The 27,700-nt window shown below is 43.7% G+C and overlaps 1 protein-coding gene across 1 annotated transcript in view; it reads left to right on the top strand.

Moving 5' to 3' along the window:
• The window catches only part of LOC136099674 (TOG array regulator of axonemal microtubules protein 2-like), a 39,818-nt gene extending 17,007 nt beyond the window's left edge, over window positions 1-22,811 (top strand). The window contains exons 8-18 of the mRNA XM_071807263.1: window positions 5,907-6,048; window positions 7,666-7,771; window positions 9,547-9,782; window positions 10,956-11,114; window positions 12,173-12,290; window positions 13,220-13,503; window positions 14,858-14,948; window positions 14,991-15,167; window positions 16,359-16,575; window positions 20,062-20,148; window positions 22,399-22,811. Coding sequence (XP_071663364.1) covers window positions 5,907-6,048; window positions 7,666-7,771; window positions 9,547-9,782; window positions 10,956-11,114; window positions 12,173-12,290; window positions 13,220-13,503; window positions 14,858-14,948; window positions 14,991-15,167; window positions 16,359-16,575; window positions 20,062-20,148; window positions 22,399-22,646 — 1,865 coding nt within the window. The 3' untranslated portion in view covers window positions 22,647-22,811. The remainder of the gene's footprint in view (window positions 1-5,906; window positions 6,049-7,665; window positions 7,772-9,546; window positions 9,783-10,955; window positions 11,115-12,172; window positions 12,291-13,219; window positions 13,504-14,857; window positions 14,949-14,990; window positions 15,168-16,358; window positions 16,576-20,061; window positions 20,149-22,398) is intronic.
• The last annotated feature ends 4,889 nt before the right edge of the window (window positions 22,812-27,700 follow it).

Genomic DNA, 27,700 nt, shown 5'->3' with positions numbered 1-27,700 from the left:
AGGATTGACACCGATTCCTATACCTAACATCTGGCTTCCACACTGAGGACATGCCTGTACAATACTTCTTGCTTCATTTAAAGTTAAATCAAATTGTCTTTGGAGACCTCTGGCATTCTGATGAAAGCTCTCATGACTTTGTCTCGCTTGTTGGAATTTATCTGTTGGAGGCATGTGCTGTACTGAACTTACTAAACTATCTGCAATTTGATTTCCTTCACCTAGACCAAGATTCCATTGATGACTGCGGATGTGAATCACACAACAGGGTTCTTTTCTTTGATTTAAAATAGCTCTCAATTGTACAAACAATTTTCCTAATCGAGGATTATTCGATTGTCTTAACAGGGCATTTTCCATTCTGGGTATTACACCTGCTACATACAAAGAATCTGTGACAACATTTAAAGCAGATTTCAGCCAATTATTTAAGGCCCATATTACTGCCGTGAGCTCTAAAGTCTGCAATGAATCCTCTTTTGAACCTTCAATTAAATGCCGTTTCCATTGACTATTCTCTTGCCAGACACATGCTGCCTGGTGTCTTCGTTTTCCTGCATCTGTATATACTGTAAGGCCTTCAACAGGTTTTGCTTTTACTTTGCTTCTCTCTAACCACTGATTTGTTCTAAGGAATTGCCATAGTTTACCTTTTGGTTGTCGTGAATGTACCTTGCCTATAAATCCTAATAATGCATTCTGTATAGGCATCGAATGTCTCAGCCACCATTCTAAATCGGCTCCATTTATCGGAATACTGATGTCATCTGGTTCCTGACCGCTAATTTCTAATATTCGAGATCTTCCTTTTCGAATCAATTCTCCAATTGCTTCTGGTCTCGTTTGAATACTGAATTTTGGTTGGACACTGAGAAAAATCCACTCTGATAATCGCAAATCATTTTCTGTTTTCAATCTGACAGTGGCACAAAAGGAAGAATCTGTAGCAACATCTATGGGGAATTCCCCGTTTTTGTTTTGCCACTGGCAGATGATTGCACACGGATGTTCTAGATTGCTAATAAGGAGGGAAATTGGTCGATCAGAAAGTCTTCGGCTAGACCAATTTGTCTGTACTTTTTGTATAATATCAGAAAGACATTTGAGATGCACGGACTCTAAGCTTATTTTCTTAGCTGGATCACCTCCTTTTAGAAGTGACGTAAGAGGTGCTATATCATTGTTAGTAATGCCTACGCAATTTCTAATCCATTGTATGTCCCCTAATAATTTTTGGACATCATTTAATGTCTGTAAATCAGTATGTAATTCAATTTTTTGTGGACGAATCTGTGCATCACAAATGGACCAACCAAGGTATTTCCAAGGTGCAGACTTTTGAACTTTCTCTGGAGCTATGACCAACCCCTTTTCTTTGAGTTTGATTGTAATTTGGACTATGGAATTTTCTGTGAACTCAGCTTGTTGACAGAACAGAATATCATCCATATAATGATAAATAATTGTTTGTTTCCATGATGCACGAATAGGTTGAAGTGCCCATGCAACATACATTTGGCACAGTGTAGGAGAATTTTTCATACCTTGCGGTAGCACTACCCACTCATACCTTTTAGCTGGTTCCGCTTTGTTTACTGAAGGCAGTGTAAATGCAAAACGCTGTGTATCTTGCTCATGTAAAGGAATGGTAAAGAAACAATCCTTTAAATCTATAATTAGAATATGCCAATTTTCTGGTAACATTACAGGTGATGGTAATCCAGGCTGTAAAGCACCCATGGCTTGCATTTGATCATTTACCTTTCGCAAGTCATGTAATAATCGCCACTTTCCACTCTTTTTTGGTATTACAAAAATTGGGGTATTCCATGGACTAGTAGAAGGCTTGATATGGCCTGCAACTAATTGCTCTTCTACTAATTCACGTGCCTTTTGCAGTCGCTCTTCTGTTAATGGCCACTGGTCAACCCAAACTGGGCTATCTGTTAACCAGGTCAATGGAGGGTTGGGCAACTGCTTTCCAGTGACCACTAAGGAAAAGGTGAAGTAGTTAACACAGCACCAAGTTGCCCCAAGACATCACGGCCGATAAGCGCCTCAAGGCTGCTTGGCAATTCCATTACATACACCCTAAGGGTAACACATTGACCTTCAGGGAAACTAATTGAAATGGGATCAACACTTATATTTGGAGTAGTTTGACCCCCTACTCCAGCTACAGTGGAAGAGATTGATTTTTGAAGTTTCCAATTTCGTGGCCATTTGAATTGACTAATGATGGAGACATCAGCTCCAGTATCAAGCATTGCATTTACCTCTACAACAACAGTAGAATCAGATTGAAATAGTTGCACACGTAACATGGGACGCTGAGTCATTGATGAGGTGAAGCAAACTGCAGGACCTGTCGATCCAAATCCTTTATCATGCCTTTGTGTTGAGGATGCTGGAGGAACTCCTGGCAGCATTGGTAGGCAGTTTTCCAGTGCTACTACCTGAGCTATTCTACTCCCAGAAGGAATAAAAATTGGCGGATGCAGAGTGTAGGCCAGGATTTGAACAGTTCCTGTGAAATCTGCATCAATTATACCTGGTATTACTATAAGACCTTTGATACTAGCAGAAGAACGGCCAATCAATAGGCCTCCAATGAGACTATCTTGTCGAAATAAAGGTCCTTTAGCATTCGTTGGTATTCTGTGAATTGCAGTATTGGTCAATGTTATATCTACTGCTGTCTCCACATCAACTCCGAGGCTTCCTGCGGTGCTTGGCTTGTTGAGGTGAAAGAAGCCTGGTTCACGGTTGGTTGCTGATTGGGATACAGGTTCGGAGATGTTCTTTGTGTCTGGTAGCTGCTGAACGTATACCATAGTTGGTGATTGTTTGTTTTGCTTGCTGCAAAATTTTCCAATCATGTGATTCCCATACCGTTGTCTGAGTGTTCATATTTTGAATTACCGGTAGGGCTAATTTTGCTGGAGACCAATCACCTTCTAGGATGGCATCTTTGATGACCCCTGACCATCTGCCACGTCGGGGCTGTGGCTGGTCAGTAGAATCTATAGGTACTTTTGATTGCATTGTTTGTGAAGGGCAAGCTGGTTTTTGAAACTCAATTTGTTCCTTATTTTTCTCTACATTTGACACTCTTGAGTTGTTCAAGCTTGTTGGTAATGACTTGCAGTAACTGCTCTACTGCTTGGGGTGAGCCCAATGATGTAGGAGGAGGCTCACAAAAAACTTCCGCGGGTGCTTGCGGAGGCAAAGTTTGAGGCGGCCCCGGCCCCGGCGACGGCGCCGGCCCGGCCTCCACGCTTTTCTCGGAGTGGGGGGGGGCGTCCGGCTCGGGGCAGGGCAGAGGCGGAGCGGTAGGAGGAGGGCGGCACTCAGGGCCTCCCACATCCGGACAGTCGACCAGTTGCACTTCCGCCTTCTTGGGACATTGCCCCAGAGACTCGGAGGGGGAAACTTCCGGTTCTTTGTTTACGAGCCGCGCAGTTTCTAATCCGCGTTGCAGATCGGATTGTGAAAGTATTGGCTGAGCCGGGACCCCGCGACCACCCCGAACGGCAGGCAGACCCCACAGAGTAGCCCACAGGCCCCTCTTTTCTTTTGGACGACAAGTTTTATCAGTCCAGGTTTGTTCTGGGACAAGCGCCTCCGCGGCTCTTAGGGCGGCACGTTGTTCCGATTTCATAATTTCTAATGATTCTAATACGGTTTTCCACAATTCTCTCACAGATTTAATTTCTTTCTCTTCTTCCCCTCTGATAGTTTTGTCCCACATAGTGTCCCCCACTGATCTCCATTCTGTTGGGGAAAACAAAAGTGGAACTTCTCCAAAGTGTCCCCACTTCTGAGCTAAAAAAATCAATGTGATTAGCTTTTCCTGTGACGATTCAATACCTCTCTTAGAGAGAATAGTCGTCAGCAGTGCCGCGGCTGTTTCAATATCCATTATCTTATCAGCGCGGTCTTAACGTAGGATGCGAGTGGCCAGCTCGACTGGTGCCCGTCTTTTGATACCGGACTAAGCACACTATCCCACACCCCGGCTTGGCTCCGTTTTTATGAACGCTGCTCACTGCAGTAATTTCGATCCGGAGAGATATGCTTTGCTAACGATCCATCCATCTGCTACCATATGTAGATCCGAAGCGTTATGCTCTGCTAACGAACCATCCTCTGCTACCAATTGTGGCGGTAGCAAATTCGACGAATCCAGACGCCGGCATAAGCTCTTTGATCGAACGGGCGGGCCGGGCGAGAGTAAGGAGTCTAATTCAATGTGAATTTACCATCCGTACTCTTTAATGAACTCTTAAACAACACTGAATATCAATGTCCCCGAGACCACGTTTTTCCAAGCCTTATATACTCTCTACCAAAAGGCCATGCGGCAAGCGCAGGCTACAATTGGTTACACTCACAGTCACTCATCCCCCCCCACTATGGTGATTGGCTGCAGGGCACTGTTCACAGACTGTTCATGCGCAGCGGCAACGCCCCTCCTGCAGCCTGGGTCGAGGGCAGACCGGCTTCTGTTTACTGTCCTTTTGTCTCTGGTGTCTCAGGGAAATCCTTCCGTGCAGCACAGCCGCATCAAGCCCTGGCTTGTTCACAGCACACAGCCAGAGACTCTCCACATAGCCTGACATGGCTCTCCGTTCACCTCGAATATAGTTGTGTATATGCACATACTTGTGCATATGTACATATGTCACTGATGTCAGTGATAGTAGTATTGGTAACATCCAAATTAGTACCCATCTGAATATTTTTGATTTTACAGTTCCTCCATACTTCATAGAACACGTAAGGTAGCATAAAAACACTACAGAGTCCATAGTAGTGCCTAGATTCTATGTAATATTTATACTCAGTACTTTTAGACAGCTCAGATGTTTACGTCTACACTTTAGGAAATGAGCTTTTGCAGGCAATGCATGAAGTTTTTGACCTACAATGCTTTTGATGATAAATAGGTTTCATAACAAATGCATTTGTCATCTGAATGTTCTTATACCTGGTATATTTATCATCAAGAAACTGTATTTGCCAACAATTTGCATCTATATTTACATATTTTTATTCTCAGTTCACATTTGGAAGGCTTTTTTTTTGTCACAACTATCAAGACTAGGAATTGCCTTTTTCCACAAGAGAAAGCTTAGGCATTGCATAGTTTGCAAACAAATACATTTGATGACAAATAAATTTCACCTCAGCATCTTCAAAATACAGCCAATGGGTACCTCTGAAATAGTAAATATTCCTCATGCTCGGAAAATAGTGAAATCCATAAACTACTACTTTCCCAATGGTATGCTAAAATGTATGTGCACTTAGCTGCCTGCTGTCCAGAATAGTTGAGATAAATGGGAACAGAGGTGCTGTCAGGCTCAGCAGGTCATGTATCACTATTCCCTGGCACTTGCTCCTTGTGGATTTGACCAAGCCCAGCAGGACTTGGTTGTTCAGGCTTGGTGCTCGCTGGGGACAGCTGGAGATGTTTCCTCAGAAAGTTACAGGGTCCCTCTGTCCTCACTGCCTCAGGTCACAGCAGGTGATACAGGGAGGTATGTGCACATCTCAGGAGCTTACTCCTGGGGTAGCAAGTCCTGCTGAGCAGCACTGGCTCCTGGTGAGTGTAAGCCCTGCAGCACTATCAATCTGCAAGCTGGCTGTGGTACCCATCCAGATGTGGGAGCTGGCTCAGTGTGTGCAATTTTCAGGTTCACACAAGGAGCTGATGCCCAACTGGGGATGAATGTGAGATGGTTGGGTGCTGGAAAAATGAACCAGACAGCAGGGAAGCCACTGAATCAATGCCAGTTTGCGCGCATATGTAATCTTGGCTGGGGACTGGGTTGCCATCTGCTCGGTGGCAGGGTGCCTCACCCTGGGGTACGCAATGCTGATGTCTGACACTCTCCTTACAGTGAACTCACTGTCGCCCATTGCTCTGGACTCCTCCAAGGGGAGAGATGAGCCAGAGTGCGGGGACGCCCGGGAAGCCAAACCCTACCCTAATGCACAGCAGGTGCTGCTCAATGCTCTCACATGGCTCAGCAGCGATGACTGGTAAGAAAGCCCCCTGTTCAGTCTTTCTCCCTCTCAGTGTAAAGGTAAGTTAGAACCTTTTTTCTAGTGCCTCTGAGCCCAGACATCCCAGATGTCCCAAGGGAACTACTGAAACCACTCCAAAGTAATCACAATATAAAGATGTGAGAGCAGCCTTTTATTTGCCTTGGTCCATAGCAGTCTTAGAGCCACAGCAGGTCCCTGCTGTTTCCTAGGTTGGTTTTTTGCTCCACGTAGCTGCAAATGAAACCTTCAGGGAAGAGAGAAAGTTGACAACAAGATGATTTGCTGGCTGAAGCCAGAAGCAGGATGGAAGTGGTCTTGAGTTTACAGATTTGGGTGCCTCAGGTCACTGGCCCGGGTGGGACTGAGTAAGGATTTATCTCTGGTCCTCCCGCAGCTAAGTTCCAGAAGCACCTATGGGGAGTTCCTATTTCTGAGAAATGGACTGAGATGTGGTACGGAGTTTCTCAGCCTGTCATTTCCCCTGAAAGCCTTGTGGCAGAAGACAAGTAAAAAGAAAAAAAAAAATCCTTCAGGAATCTTGCACTTTTAGAATGAAACTTTTTCTTCTTCACTGCTTAATATGGGCCAAAGATGTTTTTGTTGATAATCACAGTGTGTCCTGAAATTGAACACAGACAGGAGGAGACTCAGCAAATTTCAGGTGATATTGGTTTTCCCTTTGATTTCTGAGTCAGCATATGTGCACTAAGGCTCCATTCACACTGGGATAACCATGAAAAGTCTTCCATGATGTACCTCCTTGTGCAATATCACTTTGTTTTGCCCCTCTCTCCTTTCTCTTTCCCACTCCTGTTTGATGCCCTGTGAGGTGCAGGGAGCTGCTGCAGGGTCTGGGTTACACTCAGGGACCCCAGTGGGGGTGGATGCCCAGCCCTGCCCTGCCGCCCTGGTGAACCAGTGACTGTAACATGTCTTCATGTAGCTCAGGTCCTTCACTAAGAAAATGCTGAAAGAGGTGGGTTTTTACTACTTTTAAATAACATGTTGCTGTTGTAGGTGTTATTTTAAGTAGGGATTTTCTGGAAAATCCAGCTTTTTGTCTATTCTTGCCCAGGTATGGAGTATTTTATGACATGCTGTCTTTTTTGGGGGAGGGGAGGGCGAGGCTGTGGGGAACAAGACTAAATTGTAGAGTGCAAACTCAAGCTATGGAGTGGCAGTGAAGGCTCTCCCTCCTGCATTGCCCTATGGGGATGGCGAAGAGGGAAAACGCCCCAGTAACAGCCAGACGGGACTGTTTCTCAGACACAGGGTACAGGGAGGATGCAAGAAACAGAAACATGGCACAGTCTTCCAGCTTCTAGGAAGCAGTGACATAGAGACTTTGTGTGCCAGTGATTTCAGGAAGGGTGTCTTGTTTAACAGCTGCAAATTAACCCAGCCATTCTGAAACCATCTATTTGCCTTTTGCATTTATGTGTGCTTTTGAACACGACCGCATCCTGTAGCAACGAGTCCACAATTTAATTAAGTGCTGTATAAGAAGCACCTCCCTGTGCTTGTTTGAGCTGACAACCTGGTAATTTTAGAGGGTGCTGCCAAGTTCTTGGGTGGTGAGAAAAGTCGATCTTTTTGGTAATTGCCTTTCAGGGAGGAGAAAGTGAAGGGACTCACCAGCATCAGACGCCTGGCTGTCTCCCACTCAGAAGTCCTTCTTTCTAAACTTCATGATGTTTCCTTGGTAGTTATCAAAGAGGTAAGAATGTTATGTTCGATTGTGTCCTATGCACCTCGTACATGAGAGCATAGAGTTGATACGTGCTTCTTCATTTACGTGGGTGTCTGCCTTCATCACTATTTTATTCACTGTTTTTCTAAGGGCTATGTCACCTATCTATATGATCTGTCTGCACAATATAGCTGTATTTACAGGCATGCAGGGCTTCTGTGTCTCTTCTCTTTGAGGTAGGTGTCATTCTCATGCAATATACAAATACAGAAACTGCAGGTGATTTGCCACAGCCCAAGTCTCTGCCAAGCTGTAATTAAACACTGCAGCTTTTGCCTCCCAGCTTCCTCCCACTTCTTCCTCCTCCTCAGCAACCTGGGTGAGTGACTGCAGGTATTTATTTTCCTGTGTTTCCTGATGATGTTTTTTCCTCCTTCCTTTCTGCTTGCTTTTTGGCAATTTGCCCTTTCCACTAAACTGCTGACTCTGTGTGCCTGTGGAATTTTGCACAGCAGCAACTGGGTGCTTAGACCAGCCTGGCTGTGGGGTGAGCAAGGCAGTCACACACAGCTTCACTGTCTCATCTCTCAGTGAACACAGAGGTCTCACCCTAAGCTAATTAATAACATCTGTGGCTGTATTTCCAACTTGGCACTTAGCAGCCAGTTCAGGCCACAGACTTGTACTCTTACTGCATGATTGCCAAATATATTAAATTTTCCTTTGCTTGCAGAAGACAGTAGGACAGCTTATTTCCATGAAAGCAACTCCTCCTCTCCAATATTTAATGACATTGGAAGCTTGAATGTTCCTTGTGTTGTTGGACTCTTTAAACCCTTCTGTTTAGATATGCAGGACTCAGATTCTACCCCTGTGAGATCTGGCTTAGGGCAAGAAGCCCTTTCAGCTTAGCTCATCTGATTTTTATATCACTTTTATATTTCTGAGGAAATTTCCTCCTCTCTCTTCTACGATCATGCACAGAGACATCTTTCAGCTTTTGTTTCACTCCAGTCCCAGATTTTGCTTTCACAAGCACTTCTAGCACTTACATGGTTTTCTTTTATTAAGAGGCACAACTAATTCTGGCAGAAAGAAATACTGGTCTGTCCTTCAAAGTATTTTTCAAATGAAGCACGTGACTCTCAGTTATTTCTTCCTTACCCTTATGGGAGAGACTTTTGGAAGCAAGGGTCACCCAAGAACAGCCCTGAATGCTGCAAAACCCCATGGGTTGCAGCTGTAATTATATGTGACCTCCAAAATGCTTGAGTACCTTGAGTTCAACAGCTGGGGTTCTCCTGACCAGGCAGAGCAGTAGATGGACTTCAAGTCCATGCTGCATATTAGCCTGATTGTACACTTGAGCCTGCATTTTCAGTTTCCTCGTTGAGTGCTCAAACTGCCAGTGCTGCGATTTTGGACAGGAAGAAAGTACTACTTTTCCTCTGTCTTGTCTTTATGAATTGTACCTTTATAGTTTAAAAACAGCCATTGCCTTTATTTTTTTTTAAGGTCTAAAATCAAAGCAGTGCACATTATGGGTTGAGTAGCACACTTAGTTCTAGATTAAACAATATTTTTAGGCCTTCAGTCTCATTAAAATTGTATAAGTGGGCCTGAGAGAGAAGAAGTTGGCGTCAGAGTAAGTGTGTTCCTGTACTTGTGGTCCTCTGCTCTTACTGTGCTCTTATATTCCATCTGGACACAGTGAGAAGTCATGTTGTTTCATGGGACTTTCACCTGGAGAATTGATTTTCTCTACAGGGTGGTTCTTACATTTCCCCTCATGACTTCCCCAGGTGAACAATCTCCGCTCAAAGGTGTGTTGCTGTGCAATCAACACTCTTGGAGATCTCTTCAGGACCATGAAGAAGGACATGGACCACAAGGTGGATGAGATTGCTCGGGTCTTGCTGCAGAAGATGGGGGACTCCAACGACTTCATTCAGACAGCAGCCAATGAAGCCCTGGGGCTCATGGCGGGGAGTGTGACTCCTGCACGAGCAATGACTGCTCTCATGGCTAGTGGAGTCCAGTACGTCATTCTTTTCTTAGTGCTATCCTTCACCTTGAATTGTGTCGGTAGAGGGAAGGGATGGGAGGCAGAAGGGAATTGATGGGAGGGAAGGGTCCTGTCTCCTGCATCTTCTGTGAACTCGGTGATTAGATTCTCTGATCATAAACCTCTCTCCCTTCCTCTTGCATCTACTTCTGCCCTCCTGCAGCCTATTTGTTCCCACAATATGTCAATGCTGGTGAGATGTGGTGAATGATGGGGAAGCAAAAGTTCCTGCAATGCGTGGTGGTATAGTCTTGTGGCTTTGCAGGAAGAGGGACAATAGCTATTCTAGCAGTGAGTGCCTTTTGATATTTCACAACGCTAACCACAGAGGCACTGAGAAAAGCCATGCATCATCATTATGCCATTAACTTGAGAAATAAGGAGGCTAATTGCTAACACATGGAGCACACTGGGGAGAACGTGCTGGGTGCGGCTCAGCAGGCACAGCTCCTACTAAGTGGGCTCTGTCTGACCGTCATGTCCTTAGATCTCTACTTTCTATTCAAATTGATGTTGCAAGTCAGCCTTGAGATAGTGAGCAGCTTTATAGGTGCCTTCACAGGCTGACTCCCATAGGATAACTGAAGCAAATGCTGCCTTAAATCATAGAATCACAGAGTACCAGATTGGAAGGGACCACCTGGACCATCTGGTCCAACCTTACTTGGCAGAAGTGCAGTCTAGACAATGTGGCTCAGCACCCTGTCCAGCTGAAACTCACTTCCCTGGGGAGATTATTCCAATGACTGATTGTTCTCATTGTGAAAAATTTCCCTCTGCAGATTTGGAGATAAACAGGTGGAATAAGCCCCAGGACTGCTACAGTTCTGTTTGTGTAGTGGAGCCCTCTGATGAGTCAGTAAAAATTGTCTTTCATTTCCCTCTTTCCTAGACTAAATTTCAGGAAAGAAATTAAGTATCAAATAGTCCAGGGAGGTAGAATTCCTTCCTCTTACTTGCAGGTAGCCTCTCTGTACAATGCCAATTTTGTGTTTATCTGAGGACAAATCACCTACAGGTGGCTAAAATGGCAGTGAGAACTTGTGTGTCCTTTCCCTAGCAATGACAGGGACCATGCTGTGACCGAGGCCTGTGCTTCTGGCCCTCTTTTTCCCCCTACCCCAGTCTTTGTTGCCTTGTTTGCAGACACCGCAATGTCCTGGTGCGCAAGACTGCAGCCGAACACCTACTGACTGCGATGGAGCGAACTGGAGCCAATAAACTCCTCTCGGGCATAGTTACCAGTACTGAGGTGCTGGTGCACACGCTGGTGAATCTTGCTCTGGACTGTCATCAGGACACAAGGTGATGATCTTCATTTCACCTCCTAAAATTTGAAAACTGTTTGATGCCTGGCTATAAATTATAAAACCACAAAAGAGTGGAAGGTAAAATTTAAAAAGTTACTTCACAGTGTGGATAACGTCTGGGGAGATGACTGTACTGAGTAAGATGAGGTTGTCCAGCAAGAGAGGCCATTGACAAATTCCTGTGACTTGAATGATTCTTTATTCAGATCAGCTGAGCTCAGATTAGGCAGTCAAATAATTCTGTTTCACCTTACGTGTGCAATGTAAAGCTGAAGCATTGGCCACTGTTCGTCACTGAATGGTCCCAAACATCTATTTCTGGGAAGGTTAAGACTGTCCTAGAAAAAATCCAGCTGTTTTCAAGTGATATATTCAATCATTCTAAATCCCTTCTGCAGATTTAATTGCCTATTGTAGTCACAAATTTTTCTTCCCAATCATTGTATAATGTTGTTGGCTGTGGCTGAATGACGTCCAAATTTCCTCTTCACAGTAGCTGAAGTTTCATAGTAGCAAAACCAAAACAACTAACCAAAAACCAAACCAAACCATTAGTCTGATTATTAATTATATTCCCATTAATAGATGTGAAGAACACATGATCAATTAGCTGCCCATGTGCATACATGTCGTATAGAATAATAAATAGTAAGCATGAGGTCATCTGTCCTAGATTCTCTGTCAGTTAAGGGGAAGTAAATTATTGTGCAATGGCAGCAAGACACTGCAAATAAGCCATGACATCCAAGCAGGAGGTGGTCTTCACTTGTCCCATGGGATCTTCCGCTTCCACAGAAGCATACCCTCAGTTTCAGAGTGAAATTGTATTTTCCTGTTACCCTATGTTCTCCTCTTGTGTTCAGCTGGTAGCATTGTGCAGTTGCAGTAAGAGGAGGTAAATCTCTTTGCTGAAGAGGTAATACCTCCTCATGCAGGTATTACACATGATGAGTTTAAAATATCAGTTTATTAACGCTTTTCCTTCCTTTATTCACAAGGCCAGGGAGAAAAGACAGTAGTAGTCTGTATTAATTTCTCTTTTTCCTATGTTAGATATTATGGACGGAAGATGCTGAATTTATTGATGAGTCATCCAAAATTTGATAGTTATTTGAAAAAGTCTGCCCCCTCACGGGACTTGGAAGCTGTTATGGCAATGATTAAGCGGAAGGTAAGTGCTTGGCAGGAGAAATGTCTTCTTTATGCTAGTACTGAGATTGCTAATATGAGATTAAACATATATAATCTTTCTTTACCTCATTCTTCTTCTGCTGAATCATTTTGCTCCTGGGAATGAGCTGTTGATCCTTAGCCTGTTTATCTTCAGACAGTGAATGAACTAGTATAGTTAGAAAGAAAGTGGGTGTATTTTGAATATCAGCCACAAACAGGAAAGGAAAGTAGGAGAAAATGGTTCTACCATCAAGCATTAAAAAAACCCAATGCTACTCCCCACACCCCCCAATAAAGCAAGGAAGGGAGAATAGTGCTTCTGAAGGTAATAGAGTCTTTGCAACAGATGAAGTATTAGTGCCAAAAAAATTTCCAAATATACAAAAGATGCACAAGGCAATCATAATTAGTACGCATATTGTGTGTATTCTGGGAACACTGCCCTGCTGTTATGCTCTCTGAAGCCGGAGGAAGCTTCATGAATTCAGCATCCCATGGAAAATCATCCCTATTTTTTTTCATTCCTTTTCATTTACATTCTAGACAGGCATGTGCCTTTGTCGGGGATAGGGAGAATGAGCGTAAACCAAATTAACTCCCAACACAATGGGCCACCCTCCAGAAAGTCCAAATGTTTCCCACCAGTTTGTTTCCTTAACAGTTTGCATTATTCTTGTGCACAAGACTAATGAATTCTGGATTTTGTATTGCTGCCCATTATGGTAGCACCTATAACCTACCTTATGTTATTGAAAACAAATAGTAGACATCACTGGATCTCTGGCCCATCTCCCTCTCTAAGTTAGGAAATGTTTTCCTAAGCCTTTCTTGGTAGCAGTGATCCTTCCTGGTTATAATTTGTGTTTTAAACAAATAATTTCCTCTTTTATCTTCTATAGATTCATGTTTTTTTATATATTTGTGTAGGGGACAGAAGACCATGAATGTGAACCTCCTTCTGCCAAGGAGTCTGAGGAATCTCCTTCTGACAAGGAGTCTAAGGAACCTCCTTCTGCCAAGGAGTCTAAGGAACCTCCTTCTGCCAAGGAATCTAAGGAATCTCCTTCTGCCAAGGAGTCTAAGGAACCTCCTTCTGCCAAGGAGTCTAAGGAACCTCCTTCTGCCAAGGAGTCTAAGAAACCTCCTTCTGCCAAGGAGTCTAAGAAAAATGGCTTGATGATGCCCCAGGACAACTTGCCTTCTAATGAAGGGTACTGAGCACTTCTGTTATATCTGACAAAGCACATGACAAGCTTTGCATGTCTCTTCCTCAAATAAATCTTTCTGGTGGAGACAAGGGGTACCAGAGATTGTTTCCTTGCCCCACAAATATTTCGTGATCAAAAATGTCTACTTCTACATTAGGCTGAACACAAGTTCTCTGGAGGGTTTTCCACAAAAATTGAGAGAGAGGAAGAGACACCCACCAGTTTTAGTTCAGAAAATCCAGTGCGGTGGCGAGGACAGTGTTGTGGAGGCTGCGAGAGGGCCATTTCTCTGCTGTTTGGTTTGGGACAAGTAATTTCAATCAGGGTATTATTATCTCAGTGGAGTCTTTTTGAGATGGGTGATTTGATGAGAAGTCCCATTCTAGAACCAAGATGCCATTCCCAAAAATAGCACTTCCTATGCATTTTGTTTGGCCTGTCTGAGTCATTGCTTTCTGACTCAAAAACAGTACTGGTAGTTCTGGTCAAGAGACATATCAATGTGGACTCTGTAGCTATTCATGTCATTGAGACCCATTATTGGTTGGTTGATGGACAGCATATTTTTTTCCCTTGTGCCTCAGTCAGCATTCAAGATAGGAGTTTGGTCCTTGCTGTCTCCCCATGCTGGTGAGAGAGCTACCTGTACCTGCCCTTCTCTGATAACAGAGTGGATTTATTTAGCTCTGTTGTGCTCAGCAGTGGCAGGAAGATCACCGCACACCTCAGTAGTGGGGTTAGGAGCTTCTCGTGCTCATGGCAGAGAGAGGCTGATCCAAGAGAATTGTTCCCATTGGGTTTGTCAAGCTGTGGATCCAGCTGCTAAGGAAGCAATAATGTGAGCGCAGTAGCGGGATGGCTGGCTTCAGTTTTTGCCTCTGTTACTGATCCTCTGGATCCCTTCAGTTATGCCCCTTGATCTGTCTGGGTAGGATTCATCTGCTCAGATGCATCTGAGCTATTTATCCAGATTCCCATACCTGTTGTAGAGGCACTTCTCCAGGACAATTAATTTCCTTATAATACAGACACCTGCCATAAGATGAGGCATTTAGACTTTGTAGTGCCTACTTTTCCACACATAGGGAAGCTGGATGAGTACCTGGGAAGACACCTGAAGATAAATGAGATGCATCCCATCCTTGGTGCCTTGGTTTTCCTCAGTAAGCACTAGTGATAATGTTAAGTCCAGATTGTCTCCTGTAATGATTGTCATGAGATCAAAGCTGCTTTTCAGATAAAGATCTAGCTGAAATCACATCATTAGGAAGTCTTCTCAAGTTGCATTCCTCACAATTAACCAAAGGGAGATATTATCACCAAAAGGTCTAACTTTGTTTTTATTTTCCATTTTAAGGTCTGTCTCTTATGTACCCATGCCACCCTCTCAGACAGTCCGTCAGACAGTCCGTCAGACAGCCCGCCAGACAGCCCGCCAGACAGCCTGCCAGACAGCCCGCCAGACAGTCCATCAGACAGTCCGTCAGACAGTCCGTCAGACAGTCCGTCAGACAGCCCGTCGCCCATCACAGGAAGAGACTGAACAGCGCCAGGAGCTTTGCAAGCTCCTGACAGCTAAGGACTTTCAGACAAGAATGGAGGGAGTGCTGCTCCTCCTTGACCACTGCAAAAACAACCCCCAGCTCATCTCCACTAACATTTCCCAGGTAGGTAGGGCATCTCCATCGCTCCTTTCCTGTTAGGTCCCTTCCCAAGCCTGTACCAGTAAAGTTAAAACAGTGCGTCTTATGTTACCTACTAGCTGTCTGGGACAGGCTGGTCTCTTCTCACCCCAAATAATTTCATTCAACTCCAGGCATCAGGGCAAGCAATTTCAGTCCAACTGTATTTCTCTGGTAGGTGTCTCTTGGTGCTGTTCATGAGACAGAATTTCCTGTTGCTGTAGCTTTTGCTGTATCTTACTACCAGTTAGGTTAAAACAAAGGAAATACAGCCACTGAAAGGCTGGAAATTATTCCCTAGAAGAGAAATCAGTTGGGGTGGAGGAGAAGTATCAGGATGCATTGATTAAAAAAACCAAAAATTAAAGGATACTCCTGTAAACTTTCTCTTCTATTGCAGACACAACTCTGCCTATTTACTTCTATCCTCATCCCTTTCCTGATTGGGACCATTCTCACCCTTCCTGTGGGCCCTTTTTTCCCTTTGGAAAGAGGAAGACAATGGCTAGAGACAGATCTCTTCCTTTTCCTCCCAGCAGCTGTTTTTTTTCCCCTTTTCCAGCAAATGGTGCCTGATAATGTGGCTGTCTAGGGACTGAACCTGCTCTAATGAGAACTACACAACACATTAAACTTCAGAAGTCTACCTGTTAGCTAGACAAATGGTCTGGGTACTGAAGAGTTCATCAGAGCCCTGCACTCCTCCAGATGCAGGTTCTGAGACAGATAAAAACAAAACTTGGATCACATCCAGCCACAGTTTTGGCAAAATCAATACTGCCCTCAGTACTTGAGGCAACTTTATGGAAAAATGGGTATCATAAATACCTGTTTTCATACCTCTGCACCAAAGATATTGCATTATTAAAATGGGATTAATTTAATGATTTGTAGCGATGATTTATGTAAATAATAATGTAAATAATATAGAGAGAAACACCATATGAACTATCCTGTCTGCACTCAAACCTCTTAATAAAATATGAAGATCTTTCCAACCACCATTAGGTGCAACCACTACAGTGAGTAGCCCATAAGAAAACAGTGAAATTGTGCTAGTAAGTGCTGACCTAACAGAAAACATTATATTTTACATTTCTGGGTGCTTGTTTCTACATCTCTCCTTGAAACAAGAACATTTTAATCCAGATTTCCTGTCCTTTGTTTTCTTAACAGATTTTTGACGCTTTTGTCCTGAGACTTCAGGATTGCAACAAGAAAGTGAACCAGCAGGCGCTGGAGGCACTGGCTTTGATGACACCCATACTTGGAGATGCCTTATACCCAGTCCTGACCTCTCTGATAGCAGCAGTCACTGAGAACCTGAACTCAAAGCACTTGGGGATTTATGCTGCAGCTGTGAAGGTGCTGGAAGCATGCATTGATCACCTAGGTAAGGCTGACCTCTGACACTGACTCTCCCCAGCTGCGGCTCCTCCATCTCAGAGCCAAGTGAGTGCTAAGTCTGTGGATGGCTGTTGTTGTCTGTGGGAACATCCAGCTGCTGCAAGATGTGTATGAAGTCCTGCCTGCATTCTTTTTATTCCAATCGGTTGTATCATGTTGGGATGTGTAGCTGAATGGACACTGCTTATCACCTGGGTCATAGATCTGATTATTACAGAGATGACATTCTAGGGATTATTTTAAGTTTCCACTATAAGAGCATGAGGGAAGTGACTAGCATCTGTCATGACTGTTTTTCCTGGGAAACTGCATGCATTTTGTTTTTATTGAATTGGATTTCTAATATGTGCACTCTGTTAAGTTTACAACCACTAAAACAAGATGAAAGGAATGTGCTTTTTCCTTGAAACACATAGGGGGAAGTGTGGTGGAGGCTCTTTGCTCTTGCTGGGCTTCTTTCCCACTTCTTTAGAATAAACAAGTATAAATCAAGATAAATCAAGCTGTAAATGATGGCTTATTCCAAACGTTGTTCTGCATGGGGCAAGATTGCTATAGCCAAGGTCTGCTGTAAATTCTCTTGCCACACAGACTTATGTCAGCTGTGAAAATGCAGCACTGGGTGAATATGCCTGAAAAATTCAGTGTTGAAGAGGCAGGTGTTAAAGTGAAATTAACAACTTCTCCACATCAGCTGCTTTGCAAACTCAGTGAATCTGCTGACCTGCTGCCTTTCTGTATTCCAAGTATTGGGTTGTTCCTAATCATGAAGCAGGAGAGGAGGGTGAGACCTTTACTGCTCTTGGCCCTTACTGATTTTTTTGTGGTGCGTGGGAGAAGGTGTGGGAAAAGTTGCAGAATCCTGCTAAGAGAGGATGTGGCAAATAGATCCCTTCAGGGTTTTGTATGAAGCTTTCCGTCATTCCCCTCTCACCAATTCTGAGAGGTCACTGTAAATTTTCCATGCTGGCAGATGCTAGAACAGGAGCAAGGTGCATCTGTCTCTTATCACAGTGGCTTTACTCAGAGACAGGTTCTCAAGCAAACAAGGTGGGATATATATTTTTTGTTCTGCTCATTTTTGTGGACATTTGTAAAAGTTCAAACAGGTAACTGAATCACAGATATTTCAAAATTCAAGACCCTAGGGCTTTACTGGGGGAAGGAAGGCTCTACTGGAAAAATGCATGAGCAAAACCATACCATATGCTATAAAGTGACAAAACCACCCCAGAACGCTAAAGGATTGTTCAATGCTCCTAGCAAAGAGTAAGAGAGCACAACCTCTTGCCCCATTGCTCCTATGAGTTTAATAGCTAAGAGCCCAGCTATTGCACCGAGGCTCTGTGTTGACATGCCTCATATTCTGAGCTTTAGGTGAGACTTCCTCATCTGCCACCTTTAATGATCCATGCAAAAATGCAAGCTGGTTAGAAAATTGTTTGATCACTTGATGTGAAACAAAAAAACCCCAAATGACATACAAACAAATAAAGAACATAAAACACCCCCCCCCATCTGTTAGACAAAAATTCTACCTAAAACCAAACTAATTTGCTTCCCAATAGTGCCTGAATAGTTTGTTTACCTTAACCCTGGCATTGGTTTGGATGTCCCCAGCTGAAGACCACACACATTCATTAGCTGTGACCTGGGACCATAATCCCACTCAAGGGAGCCACCTTGTAGGTGGAGGTGAATCAGCAAATCAAGCTCAACTGCAATGGGACCAAGACATCTTGCTGTCTCCTCTGACATCTGTCCTGCCCTGTTCTCTGTCATGAAAGAAATGCCCTTCAGATGGCCACTGCCTGACACCAGGGCATGGAGTCAGACCAGCAGCCCCAGATGGTTCCCAGAGGAACCATCACTCTGAGAGAGGGGAGGGGGAATTTCCCTGTAGTTGTCAACATAGCAAAGAGGGGAACGCAGTGAAAATGAGAGTGCGGAGAAGCAGATTCCTCTGCTCAATACAGCAACTGCGGGGCTGCCTGTCCTGTGGCCAGCAGGTTTAGCTGATACGTAGTACAGGGAATTAAAGCTGGGTTAGTAAGAACCAGACTGCCTGTTGCCTTGTTTTCTCTAGTAGCTATTAAAAGCTCCTCTGTCTTTAGGTCTCTCAAGGCAGCAAAAGTAACTGCTGGGTGAATTTGTTATTTACTTGAGCTTTAATGTTTCAAAATGTACCGAGCATTTGAAACTCTCAAAGTGAAAGTTGAATACTGCTAACATACTTATCTTCCTACAAAAACAAGAAAACAAGCAGCTCCCCCTCACCCATCCCAAACCCAAGTGTTCCCCTGAAAATCTATGTAGATACCAATATTAATGACAAATTAACATTTTGTGCTTCCACAAGACCTCCAGATCTTTTTTCAAAGCAGCAGCTGTAAGGTAACTCCCTGGGGAGGAAGAGCAAATGTGAAACAGCATCTGACAATACTGCAAGAGGGTGGGACAAAAAGTGAAGTGTCTGTTTGAAAAGATGAATGAGAAGAGTGTAATTACCAAAGCAGAAGCTTAATTAGCGTAGCAGAACGGATTCATTACTGCACACTCACAAGGAGATTGTTAGGGACTACCTTTTTTATATCTCAGGCAAAACGGAGCACTTAATAGCACAGTACTACTTAAAACCCCTTTGGGATTTGACTCTGTAGTGGTTCACAAAGAAGCAGGTTGCTTACTCTACCTATTGGTGCCACTCCCGGTGACACTGCGAGGTATCGTAGTGCATCCCACAAACATTCTACCTCCAAGAAAAGCTTTGCTTGGCTTATCAAAGCAGTGAGACTGGAGGCTTGCAGACCAATTCAGGCAGCAGTTTATTAATTAAAACAAGACCTCAAATCCAAAACAGGCAGCACAGGAGATGTTAAAATATATATGGCAGTCAAGTATTGGGAAATCAGGTTGTTTTTCAGTCTCTCTACCGAGATCTGATTTCAGAGATAGTATAAGAGCACCTGAGAGTGGATGGTGTTGGCAATGAGCAGCAATTATCTCTTGTAAGAGTAACTTGGAGTGTTGTCCATAGATCCCAACAGGTAGTTTAAAGATTTAACACCAGCTTATCCTTAAAGTGTGAATGGATGCGTGGACTCTTGAGCCTTCTCATCCTTTTCCTTAGACAAGGGAGGAGGTCACTTCTGCAAAGCTCCAGGATGCAAAACATTTTCATTGCTTACAGGTGATTTAAATTTTGAGGGCCCTGATGTGGAAGCTTTAACACAGCTCATTGTACAGCAGTTAACTCTGGATTTACAAATGTGAAATGAGAACTTTTCTTTTTGAATTTAAAATCCTCCCAAGTAAGCTGAAGGAAAGAAGTAAAGGACTCAGAAACTGGCATAAATTTCCTTCATTTTACAAAATGCAGTTACCTCTGCCTTTTCCCCTCCTTCCCTTTTTAACTATTTTTTTTTTCTTATAACCTCGGAAGAGTGAGCAGAAATACATGTTTCTCTTTCAGATAACACATTGCTGCTGCAAATCTTTGCCCACCGAGCGCGTTACCTCAGCGGCAAAGCTCTGCTGGATGTCATTGAACGTCTCACAGGTATTGCCTTCTTCAACTAATCTCCACTTCTTGAAGTCTTCAGAGGGAATATTTAGAGGGAATACCTCAGAATAGACAGTGCAGTCGCTTATCAAACACCAGAAGGTCCTGAGCTTGTTCCTCCTGCAAAATACTTGTACTTGGTGTATTTGGCAGGGGTTTGCCTGGCCTCTGCAGAGGCTTGCAGTGTGTGAGAGAAGAACAGCGCTTGGGCTCCAGCGCTGAGCTCTCACTGAGGCATCTCAGGACCCGCCTCCAGGAAAGAGAAGGCCTAAAAATACCCTGGCTGACTTCTCTCTTTGAAGTACAGTACAGTAAAGGTCATGGAGGTCTCTAAGAGGTCCCTGTTCTACAGCGAACCAACATCCTTTAGAAAAAAAATTGTGGCAACTGGTATTTCTGAGGATCGGTTTGTTTTGTCATCATAGGATTCTTGTTGTCCTGTTGGAAACTTTTGAGGCGGAGTCCTGCAGAGCCTGGGGGGTCACAGTGTAGGTGAAAACTCAACACACATATTACAGGCAAGGACTTTGTGCAAGGCAGGATTTAGGGGCAGAAGGAGGCAGTTCAGCCCAACCCACTGAGGCTCCCTGCCTGTATTGCAGATATCATATGGACTCATTTCAGGATGTACAAACAGTCTACTGTATCAGCAGTGTGCAACACACTGGAAGTACAGCTGATAATTGATTTATAATAGTAGCTTGCTCTGTCCAGCAATAGCCAATGAATGGAAAAAATTATAATCTCAATATATACTAGAGAAGAGTATTTATAGCCTTGCTTTAATTAGGACTAAATCCACTTCTAGTTATGCCAGCATCTTTTAATCCAAGGTTTAATACACTTTGCTTCTTCATTATGAATCTCAAAAGGGCATGTTTAGCCATAACAAATATAAAAGGGCCTTTAAAGATAATTTGGATAAAGTAAATCTCTGTAAACATAAAATTTACTTTTACAGTTATTTTAATCTCTTTTTCAAATACAGCATTTGAACATAAATTGGAACTACTTTAGAAAGCGCAGATGTTCTCTCTGGGATTCAGTGGGAACAGACAGCTCTTTTTGTTCTGAAGCTCCATAGTGACCACTGTGTTTAATAGCATTTAAACATAAATTAACTCCTATTTTAAAATAGGTACCCTTTTCCTGCTTACTAGAGTTGGTTTTAGGTACTGTCAGGAGCCGTTTAAATGTTGATGACTGATGCTAGATTAACAGCATAGAGGAAATGAAGGTCCTTCCACTACAAAATAATAAATAGTTACTGCATAACGTTTCTACTGAACAGAAGATAACAAAGCTCTCTTCAGACCATTTCAGATTTTGATCTCTCAGCAAAATCTGCCATGCAAGGAGCTTATTGATAGTAAATTTTTGTTTGTATTTAATAGAGCTCAGTTCAGAAAATGAGCTGAGAACAGACGTCAGAGAGAATGTGCAGAATGCGTTAAATATCAGGCGCCTGTGTAAGATTTTTCTCTGTTCCCCTATTTTAGGGAATGTTGTGAGGGCAATTGCCATTAAACTCGTGAGATGCTCAAATGCCATGGCAATGGGGTTTGGGTAATTATCTAAGACATTCTGAAGTTTGAAACAGCTGTTCATTAGAAGCCACTAAGTATGAGGGGAAAAAACCTCAGTTTGGACCCTTCTGTCACAGACCTCAGTTAGTCACTGATGTTTGTAAGAAAACTGTCAAGCAACACACATCTTTTCTGGGCTGAAGTTTTGAAGTGTGGTGTCATACTGCTGTTTGCTGTGTGCCACTAAGCAAAAGGAACAGCCACACGGGACTTCTGTCATTCTTTGTCAAAGGTCACAAAAAAAGTAATCATCCTTTTGTTAGAAATCTTTCAATTACCTCTCTGAGCTGCATTTCAAAATCTTCAGCAGCTGGTTTAGACAACTTCTTAACGGAAATAAACAGCGATTTGCCATTTTTGGCATTTGTAATGCAGAAGCAGATAGTGAAATTATTTACAAAATGTGTATTATTCACTTTGATAAGTCTATCATGGATACAAAGCCTCTGATTTGGAGAAATTAAGGTCCTCAGAGGTTGGTTATGCTGTTCAGTGGATGATCAGCCACTGTTGCCTGTTTCTGGACCATTGGGCCCTTTGTGCTTGTTGATATTAGCCAGAAAAGCCTTCCAAGAACCAAAACTTGTAGGTACTTGTAGGTACAAGGAACGTACTTGTTTACATTACGGCTGTTAATCTGTTTGTCTCTCTCACCTGGCAGTGCTTGTGGCCACTGTTTATCCCCGGAAACCTCAATTCGTCCACCGCTATGTCCTGCCTGCGCTCTGGTTCCTTTTGGGAAACAAGGCCCTGCCTGTCCGAAGCGGCAGTGTCAGGGCTGTGCTCACCAAGCTTGCAAAGAGCCTTGACGAAGTGATGGGCCCCAGCCTGAAGAAGTATGCCACCAACCAGCCTCAGTATGTGACAAGAAACCTCTGGGATCTTTTGAACCTGAATGTGAAGGCTTGATGTGCTCCAGGAAACAGAAGGAGGGGTGTGGAGTGGGACAGCTGGAGGCAAAGGTGGATGTGGTGGTGGCATTCGTTTTATTCCGTGTGTTTGAAGAAGAGGATTTACCTGATAGAGTTTATAGTTACACATTTACTTAATATATTTTGATGTTGGTTTAAAAAAAAAAAAAAAAAAAAAAAAAAAAAAAAAAACCTTAAAAAAACTTTAAAAAAAACTTAAAAATCTTAAAAAACTTAATAAAAAAAATTTAAGAATTCTTTAAAAATAAAAAATATTTTAAAAAAGAATTTTTCTAAAGTTTTATGTCTTGACCTCATGTTCCCTAAGAAGTTTGCACAGATACCAAAAAAATAAAACCTGTGTGTAAATGCAATTTGTAACTGTAAAAAGGAAAATACTATATTTATATACATAGAAATTAAGAGATGTGCACATACATATATTTTTACTTACAAAGTAAGAGATGGGCTTTGGAAGCATTAGAACTGTAGGAAGAGATGGTTTGATTTCAGAAGCATAGAATGAGAAGCCAGGACCTGCTTGCCCAGAAGGTACGCAGTGGGGTTATGGGAGGATGTGCAGCTCACTGTATATGCCAGTGTATGCAGCGGATGCCGAACTGCCGGGCAGCCCCTTTACAAGTCTCTGGTAGCTGCTGGTGCAATGGCCTGAGATGTCTAGGTCAGGCTCACAGCCCCAGTCCAATGACAGCAGAAACCTCACCAGATGCACTGAAATTTTCTTCCCGTTTCAGGGGATGCGTCCTGTCTGTGGTCCCCTGTGCACCACATGCAATGGACTGATGTGGTGAGGTGACGGGTGCCATCTGACTGCCACCCAGCACCCTGAGGTACCCCTGGGGAGGGGCAGGAGAGCGGTTTGTGGCAGGGGGCTGTGACACCTTGCACATGGGGTGCTGGCTGGGCAGTGAGTGGGCTGAGGGTGTCCTGGGCAAAGGTAAGCTGTGTGCAGGCATTGTGGGACAAGGTATATTTTTTTAAAACTATATAGATTTTCTAAATGTCTTTCCGTCTTTTGAGATGTGAAGAATTTGCCTTCTATGCAGACCAGTAAAGCACTTCTGAACCTGAGATTCAGGAAACAGTGAGGAGGAGATGTGCCAGTCCTTCACCATACACAGATTTGGAAGCACAAGAGGGAGGAGTGATGAGAGAAGAGTGGAAGGGCTGAAAGCAGCAGATGTTGGTGCATCTGTGTAGTCAGATATGAAAACAAAGCAGCCTTATCTGTGTTCACATAATCTTCCATATACTGGCAGGGTTTTGAAAGAAAGAAGAATAGAAGTTTTGGGGAGAAGAAAAAACAGGAAAATAACAGCATGAGACACACTGGGCCCATGGAAGTTTAAAAGCGCCTTGACAGGTTCTTGACAGATACAAGGACCTTGTAGGAAGCTGGGAGGTCAAAGAATAATCCAGGGAGATCTGACCATTCCAGGAATTTTATGGTCTTATGTTTATGTGCTGCATTGTTCGGTATGTCTGAAGCTATGCAGGACTCTAACTTGCCAGATAAAATGGTTGCACTGTGGCACCTCTTAAGGAATCTCTTTTTAGTACAGTATTAAAGTGGCAAAATTATTTAGTAGACTCTTCTAAAATGTTTTGTGCTGCTGTTTGTTTGTTTTTTTTTTTTGAACTCCCAACTTTTGGTAGCAGGGAGTACTCAGGAACTCATCTCTATGAAGTCTTGGTATGCGATCTAAGCCAGGGACCTGGCTCTGAAACACCAGTGTTTCTGGAGATCCTGCAGCGGAAGCCACAGTCCTTGCAGATCTCATATATAAGTGGAACCTCTTGTGTTCTAGTTGGTACCCATTGCCCCTTGTTTAAATTGCAGATCTGGAACTATGTCACTTCCTTAAGCACCTGCAGTTTGCTACTGCCTGAGATCTATTTCAACAGGTTGCTTTTCTGCCTTTTTTGTTTTGTTTTGTTTTAATTAAGCAACTGGCATCTCTCGAGGGCCTCCTGGTTTTGCTTCCTCTACCTCAAAAGTTATTCTTGCTGTTTTCCTCCTCTGCAGGTCTCTCCCTCCGGAGCCCCGTAAGTGCTCCCTGCACAGGCTGCTTTTGCTGGGCTGAATAACAGTCCTTTAGTTTTACTTTCTCTTTGGCTATGCTTGGGCCTTTGGGAATGTGGGGGGAACCTTCTGCACTTGGGGGGGAAAAAAGCTTTTGTGCACATGATATGAGGTCTCTAGAGCGTGTTTTCATGCATTTAGCTGTAGCACTTGCAAAGTTGGTTTGAAATGTAACCCCTGTAACTGGTTTCTTAACTCTCTGTTGGCCTTGAGTGGTGCTTTCATGCATACTGCTCCTCACAGCTGGTGAGAATAAAGCATTGCCTGCCAGTACCTATTCTGTCCAGGTGTTTTATTTTTTTAACTCTCCAGCTGAGGCAGTTTCCCTGTAAGAGGGGCAGTCCTACAACAGTGAGATCAAATCTAGCTGACAATGTCTCTGGTGACAAGCAGAGGGTTTAATGGGTGAAGGTTAATTCAGCTCAGACGAGCTCTCCTGCCACAGGTTTGCACAGGGGCACATCTCAGAAGCCATTAAGAAGCTACTAAGGTTTTTGGATGGCACAAACAAAAGGCAAATCAGTGTTGAACCTTCTTCCAGCACTGATAAGAATTTAAATATTTAACTTCTCAAACTTATTTTTATTATAATTTTATTACAGAAGTCTCACCAGAGAGGAAACTGCAAGCTGCACTTGCAGGCCCAGTTTAACTCATTTAATGTGCAGTGCAGTTGCTAAACCATAGAAGTTAGGATAGGAAAATAGATGAATGGCAACTTTGTACATGGGCTTACTCTTACCCTACATCCTTCTAGAGGCCCAGGACAGACCCTGGCTGTCACAGATGGTTCTTCCTGCTTGATGAAGGTAGAGTTGTCATAAGGGAAGGCAGGGGAGAAAAGGTAAATATGGTGTCTACCATAAAGGAGTGAAGAAAGTTTACATTCCCCTGCAGAGTAGGGAGTGGTCTTTTGCCATCTCCCTGTGCAAGGGGGCATTAGAACTCTGAAGCTGCATGAGCAGAGAGACTGGTGCTACATACACTGAATCCAGCCTGCAAAATTCATCTTTTCCTCAAATGGGCACTTTCTTCTCACTGAGAGTCAAAGCACACACCTGATGGCATGACTTACCCGCTCTTCGGAGTGCATGTGCCATGCAAATGGGTTAGCTGGACCCTGAATCTGCCTGTGGAAGTGCAACCACAAACCCCTGCAGCAGAATGTACGTGCATGAACTTGGCAGTGCCAAGAAGACTTTGGGAAGGATATGGAAAAATGAATGGCAAACTGGGAGGACAAGGAAGGAAGGCTGGACCCAAAGCATGGTGCAGAGGCTGAAGGCTCCTGTTGTAAAGAATGTTGATTCTGCTTCATGGTGCTGCTGTGAGAGGTGGACCAAAGAATTAAAGAATGCACCTGAAGGGAGCTGCTTTTGCTGAGGTGCAGCTGGGGCATGGATCATAATAAGGTGATTCTGGTAGAGTTTGCTCTTGCCAAGGTTAAAGGTGAGCTTGGGAACCAGGTGCTGCAATCCCTCTCTCAAGCAGAGGGAGGGGATTTGCACTGAGGTGGCTATTTTAGTCCTTGGTAAATAGTGACGATGGGAATAAAAGTGGTTGCATTGCTACCAAATCTCTGACAGCTGACACTGAATCCTGATACTGTGATACTGCCTTTGATACAGACAGAGGTGAGAAAACCACTCTAGTTAAAATTAGAGTTGACCCGAACCATTAAGCCTCCACTCTGCCTTGATATCTTTAGCTGAAAAAAACAGTAACTCTGGCCAACAAACTGCCCCTGTGTTTCCTTAAAAGCCCCCCAACAGCTTTGAATGCAGTTGGCAGTGGTAAAGGAGCTGTAAAAGCCATGCTCTGTGCTAATAGCTGTGCCCTGGATAAATAAAGGCTGTGCTATTTTCATGGTGGTTTAACAGGTTTCACCTCTGCTGCATTTGAGAGCAGCACGTACAACCTCGGCCCCCTTTGGAGACTGGGGTGAAGGCTGCAGGATGTGCAGGTCTGTCACTCCCTGCTGCTGGCTCCTGGAAGGGACGTCGTCGGTGCCCTGCGGCCGGCACTGCAGCTGTGCCCCGGCTCTCGGGCACGGCCTCAAATGTCACATGCCCTCTGATTCAACTGCTGCTGCTGGGGCTTCCTCTGCAGATGCACACACATCTGTACGCACACATCTATACGTAGAGACACTTCCTTTTCACAATAGTCCTCGTCTGTGCATGCTGTCAGCGTATATAATAGATCAGACTATAAAACTGCTCAGTGTTGACACATTTCTGTCAGTGCAAACATACAAGTAGTAGTATGTGTTATTTCAAGAAGGGAAGTTGGCTATTCTAATAAGATGACTTTCACATGTGCATAATTGTGCCAGTACCAGGATCTCTATTGCTTTGATTGCTGTATTATTCTGGCAGCTTTTTATTTTCAGTATCACTCAGTGAAAACAAAACATGCTCCTGTTTCCTCAGGGAACGGCCACCCTCCAGCTAACTCAGCCCAGTGGTGCTGGTGGGTGGCCCTGCAGGCTGGACCTCCCTGTGATCCTGCCATTAATGCTCCATTTGACGGTAATGGTAACGGCGTGCCCCTCTTTTGGTCCTGCCCAGGGGTGACAGTAGTTCATGTTTCATGCCTGTAGGAAGCTATAGTTTTTGTTTGTTTGTTTGTTTGTTTTCAAAATTACAGATTGCACTTGTCCCAGTAAAAGCTGGCCTAAGATCTTCCTTAGTGCATTTCCAACAATGCATAAATCTGTCCCACTGTATCCTTTCCTTAGTGGCCCTCTCCTCCTCTTTGTCTTTTGCCATGGCTTCTTTGTGTCATCCGCTGCTACTTTTCATTATTTGGCATTGCAATGGCATCATTTATTTACACGTTTGGGAGACAATGTACCCAAAAGGTCCTATATAGAATAAAGTTTTCTAACTAGATATATCCTTTGCTCACAACAGACCTGAAGAATACTTGGCCCAAATCCCAAAGCT

Source organism: Patagioenas fasciata, chromosome 3 (assembly GCF_037038585.1).
Source record: "Patagioenas fasciata isolate bPatFas1 chromosome 3, bPatFas1.hap1, whole genome shotgun sequence".
In the NCBI taxonomy this organism is placed as follows: domain Eukaryota; kingdom Metazoa; phylum Chordata; class Aves; order Columbiformes; family Columbidae; genus Patagioenas; species Patagioenas fasciata.
This window is presented reverse-complemented; position numbering and strand designations above follow the sequence as displayed.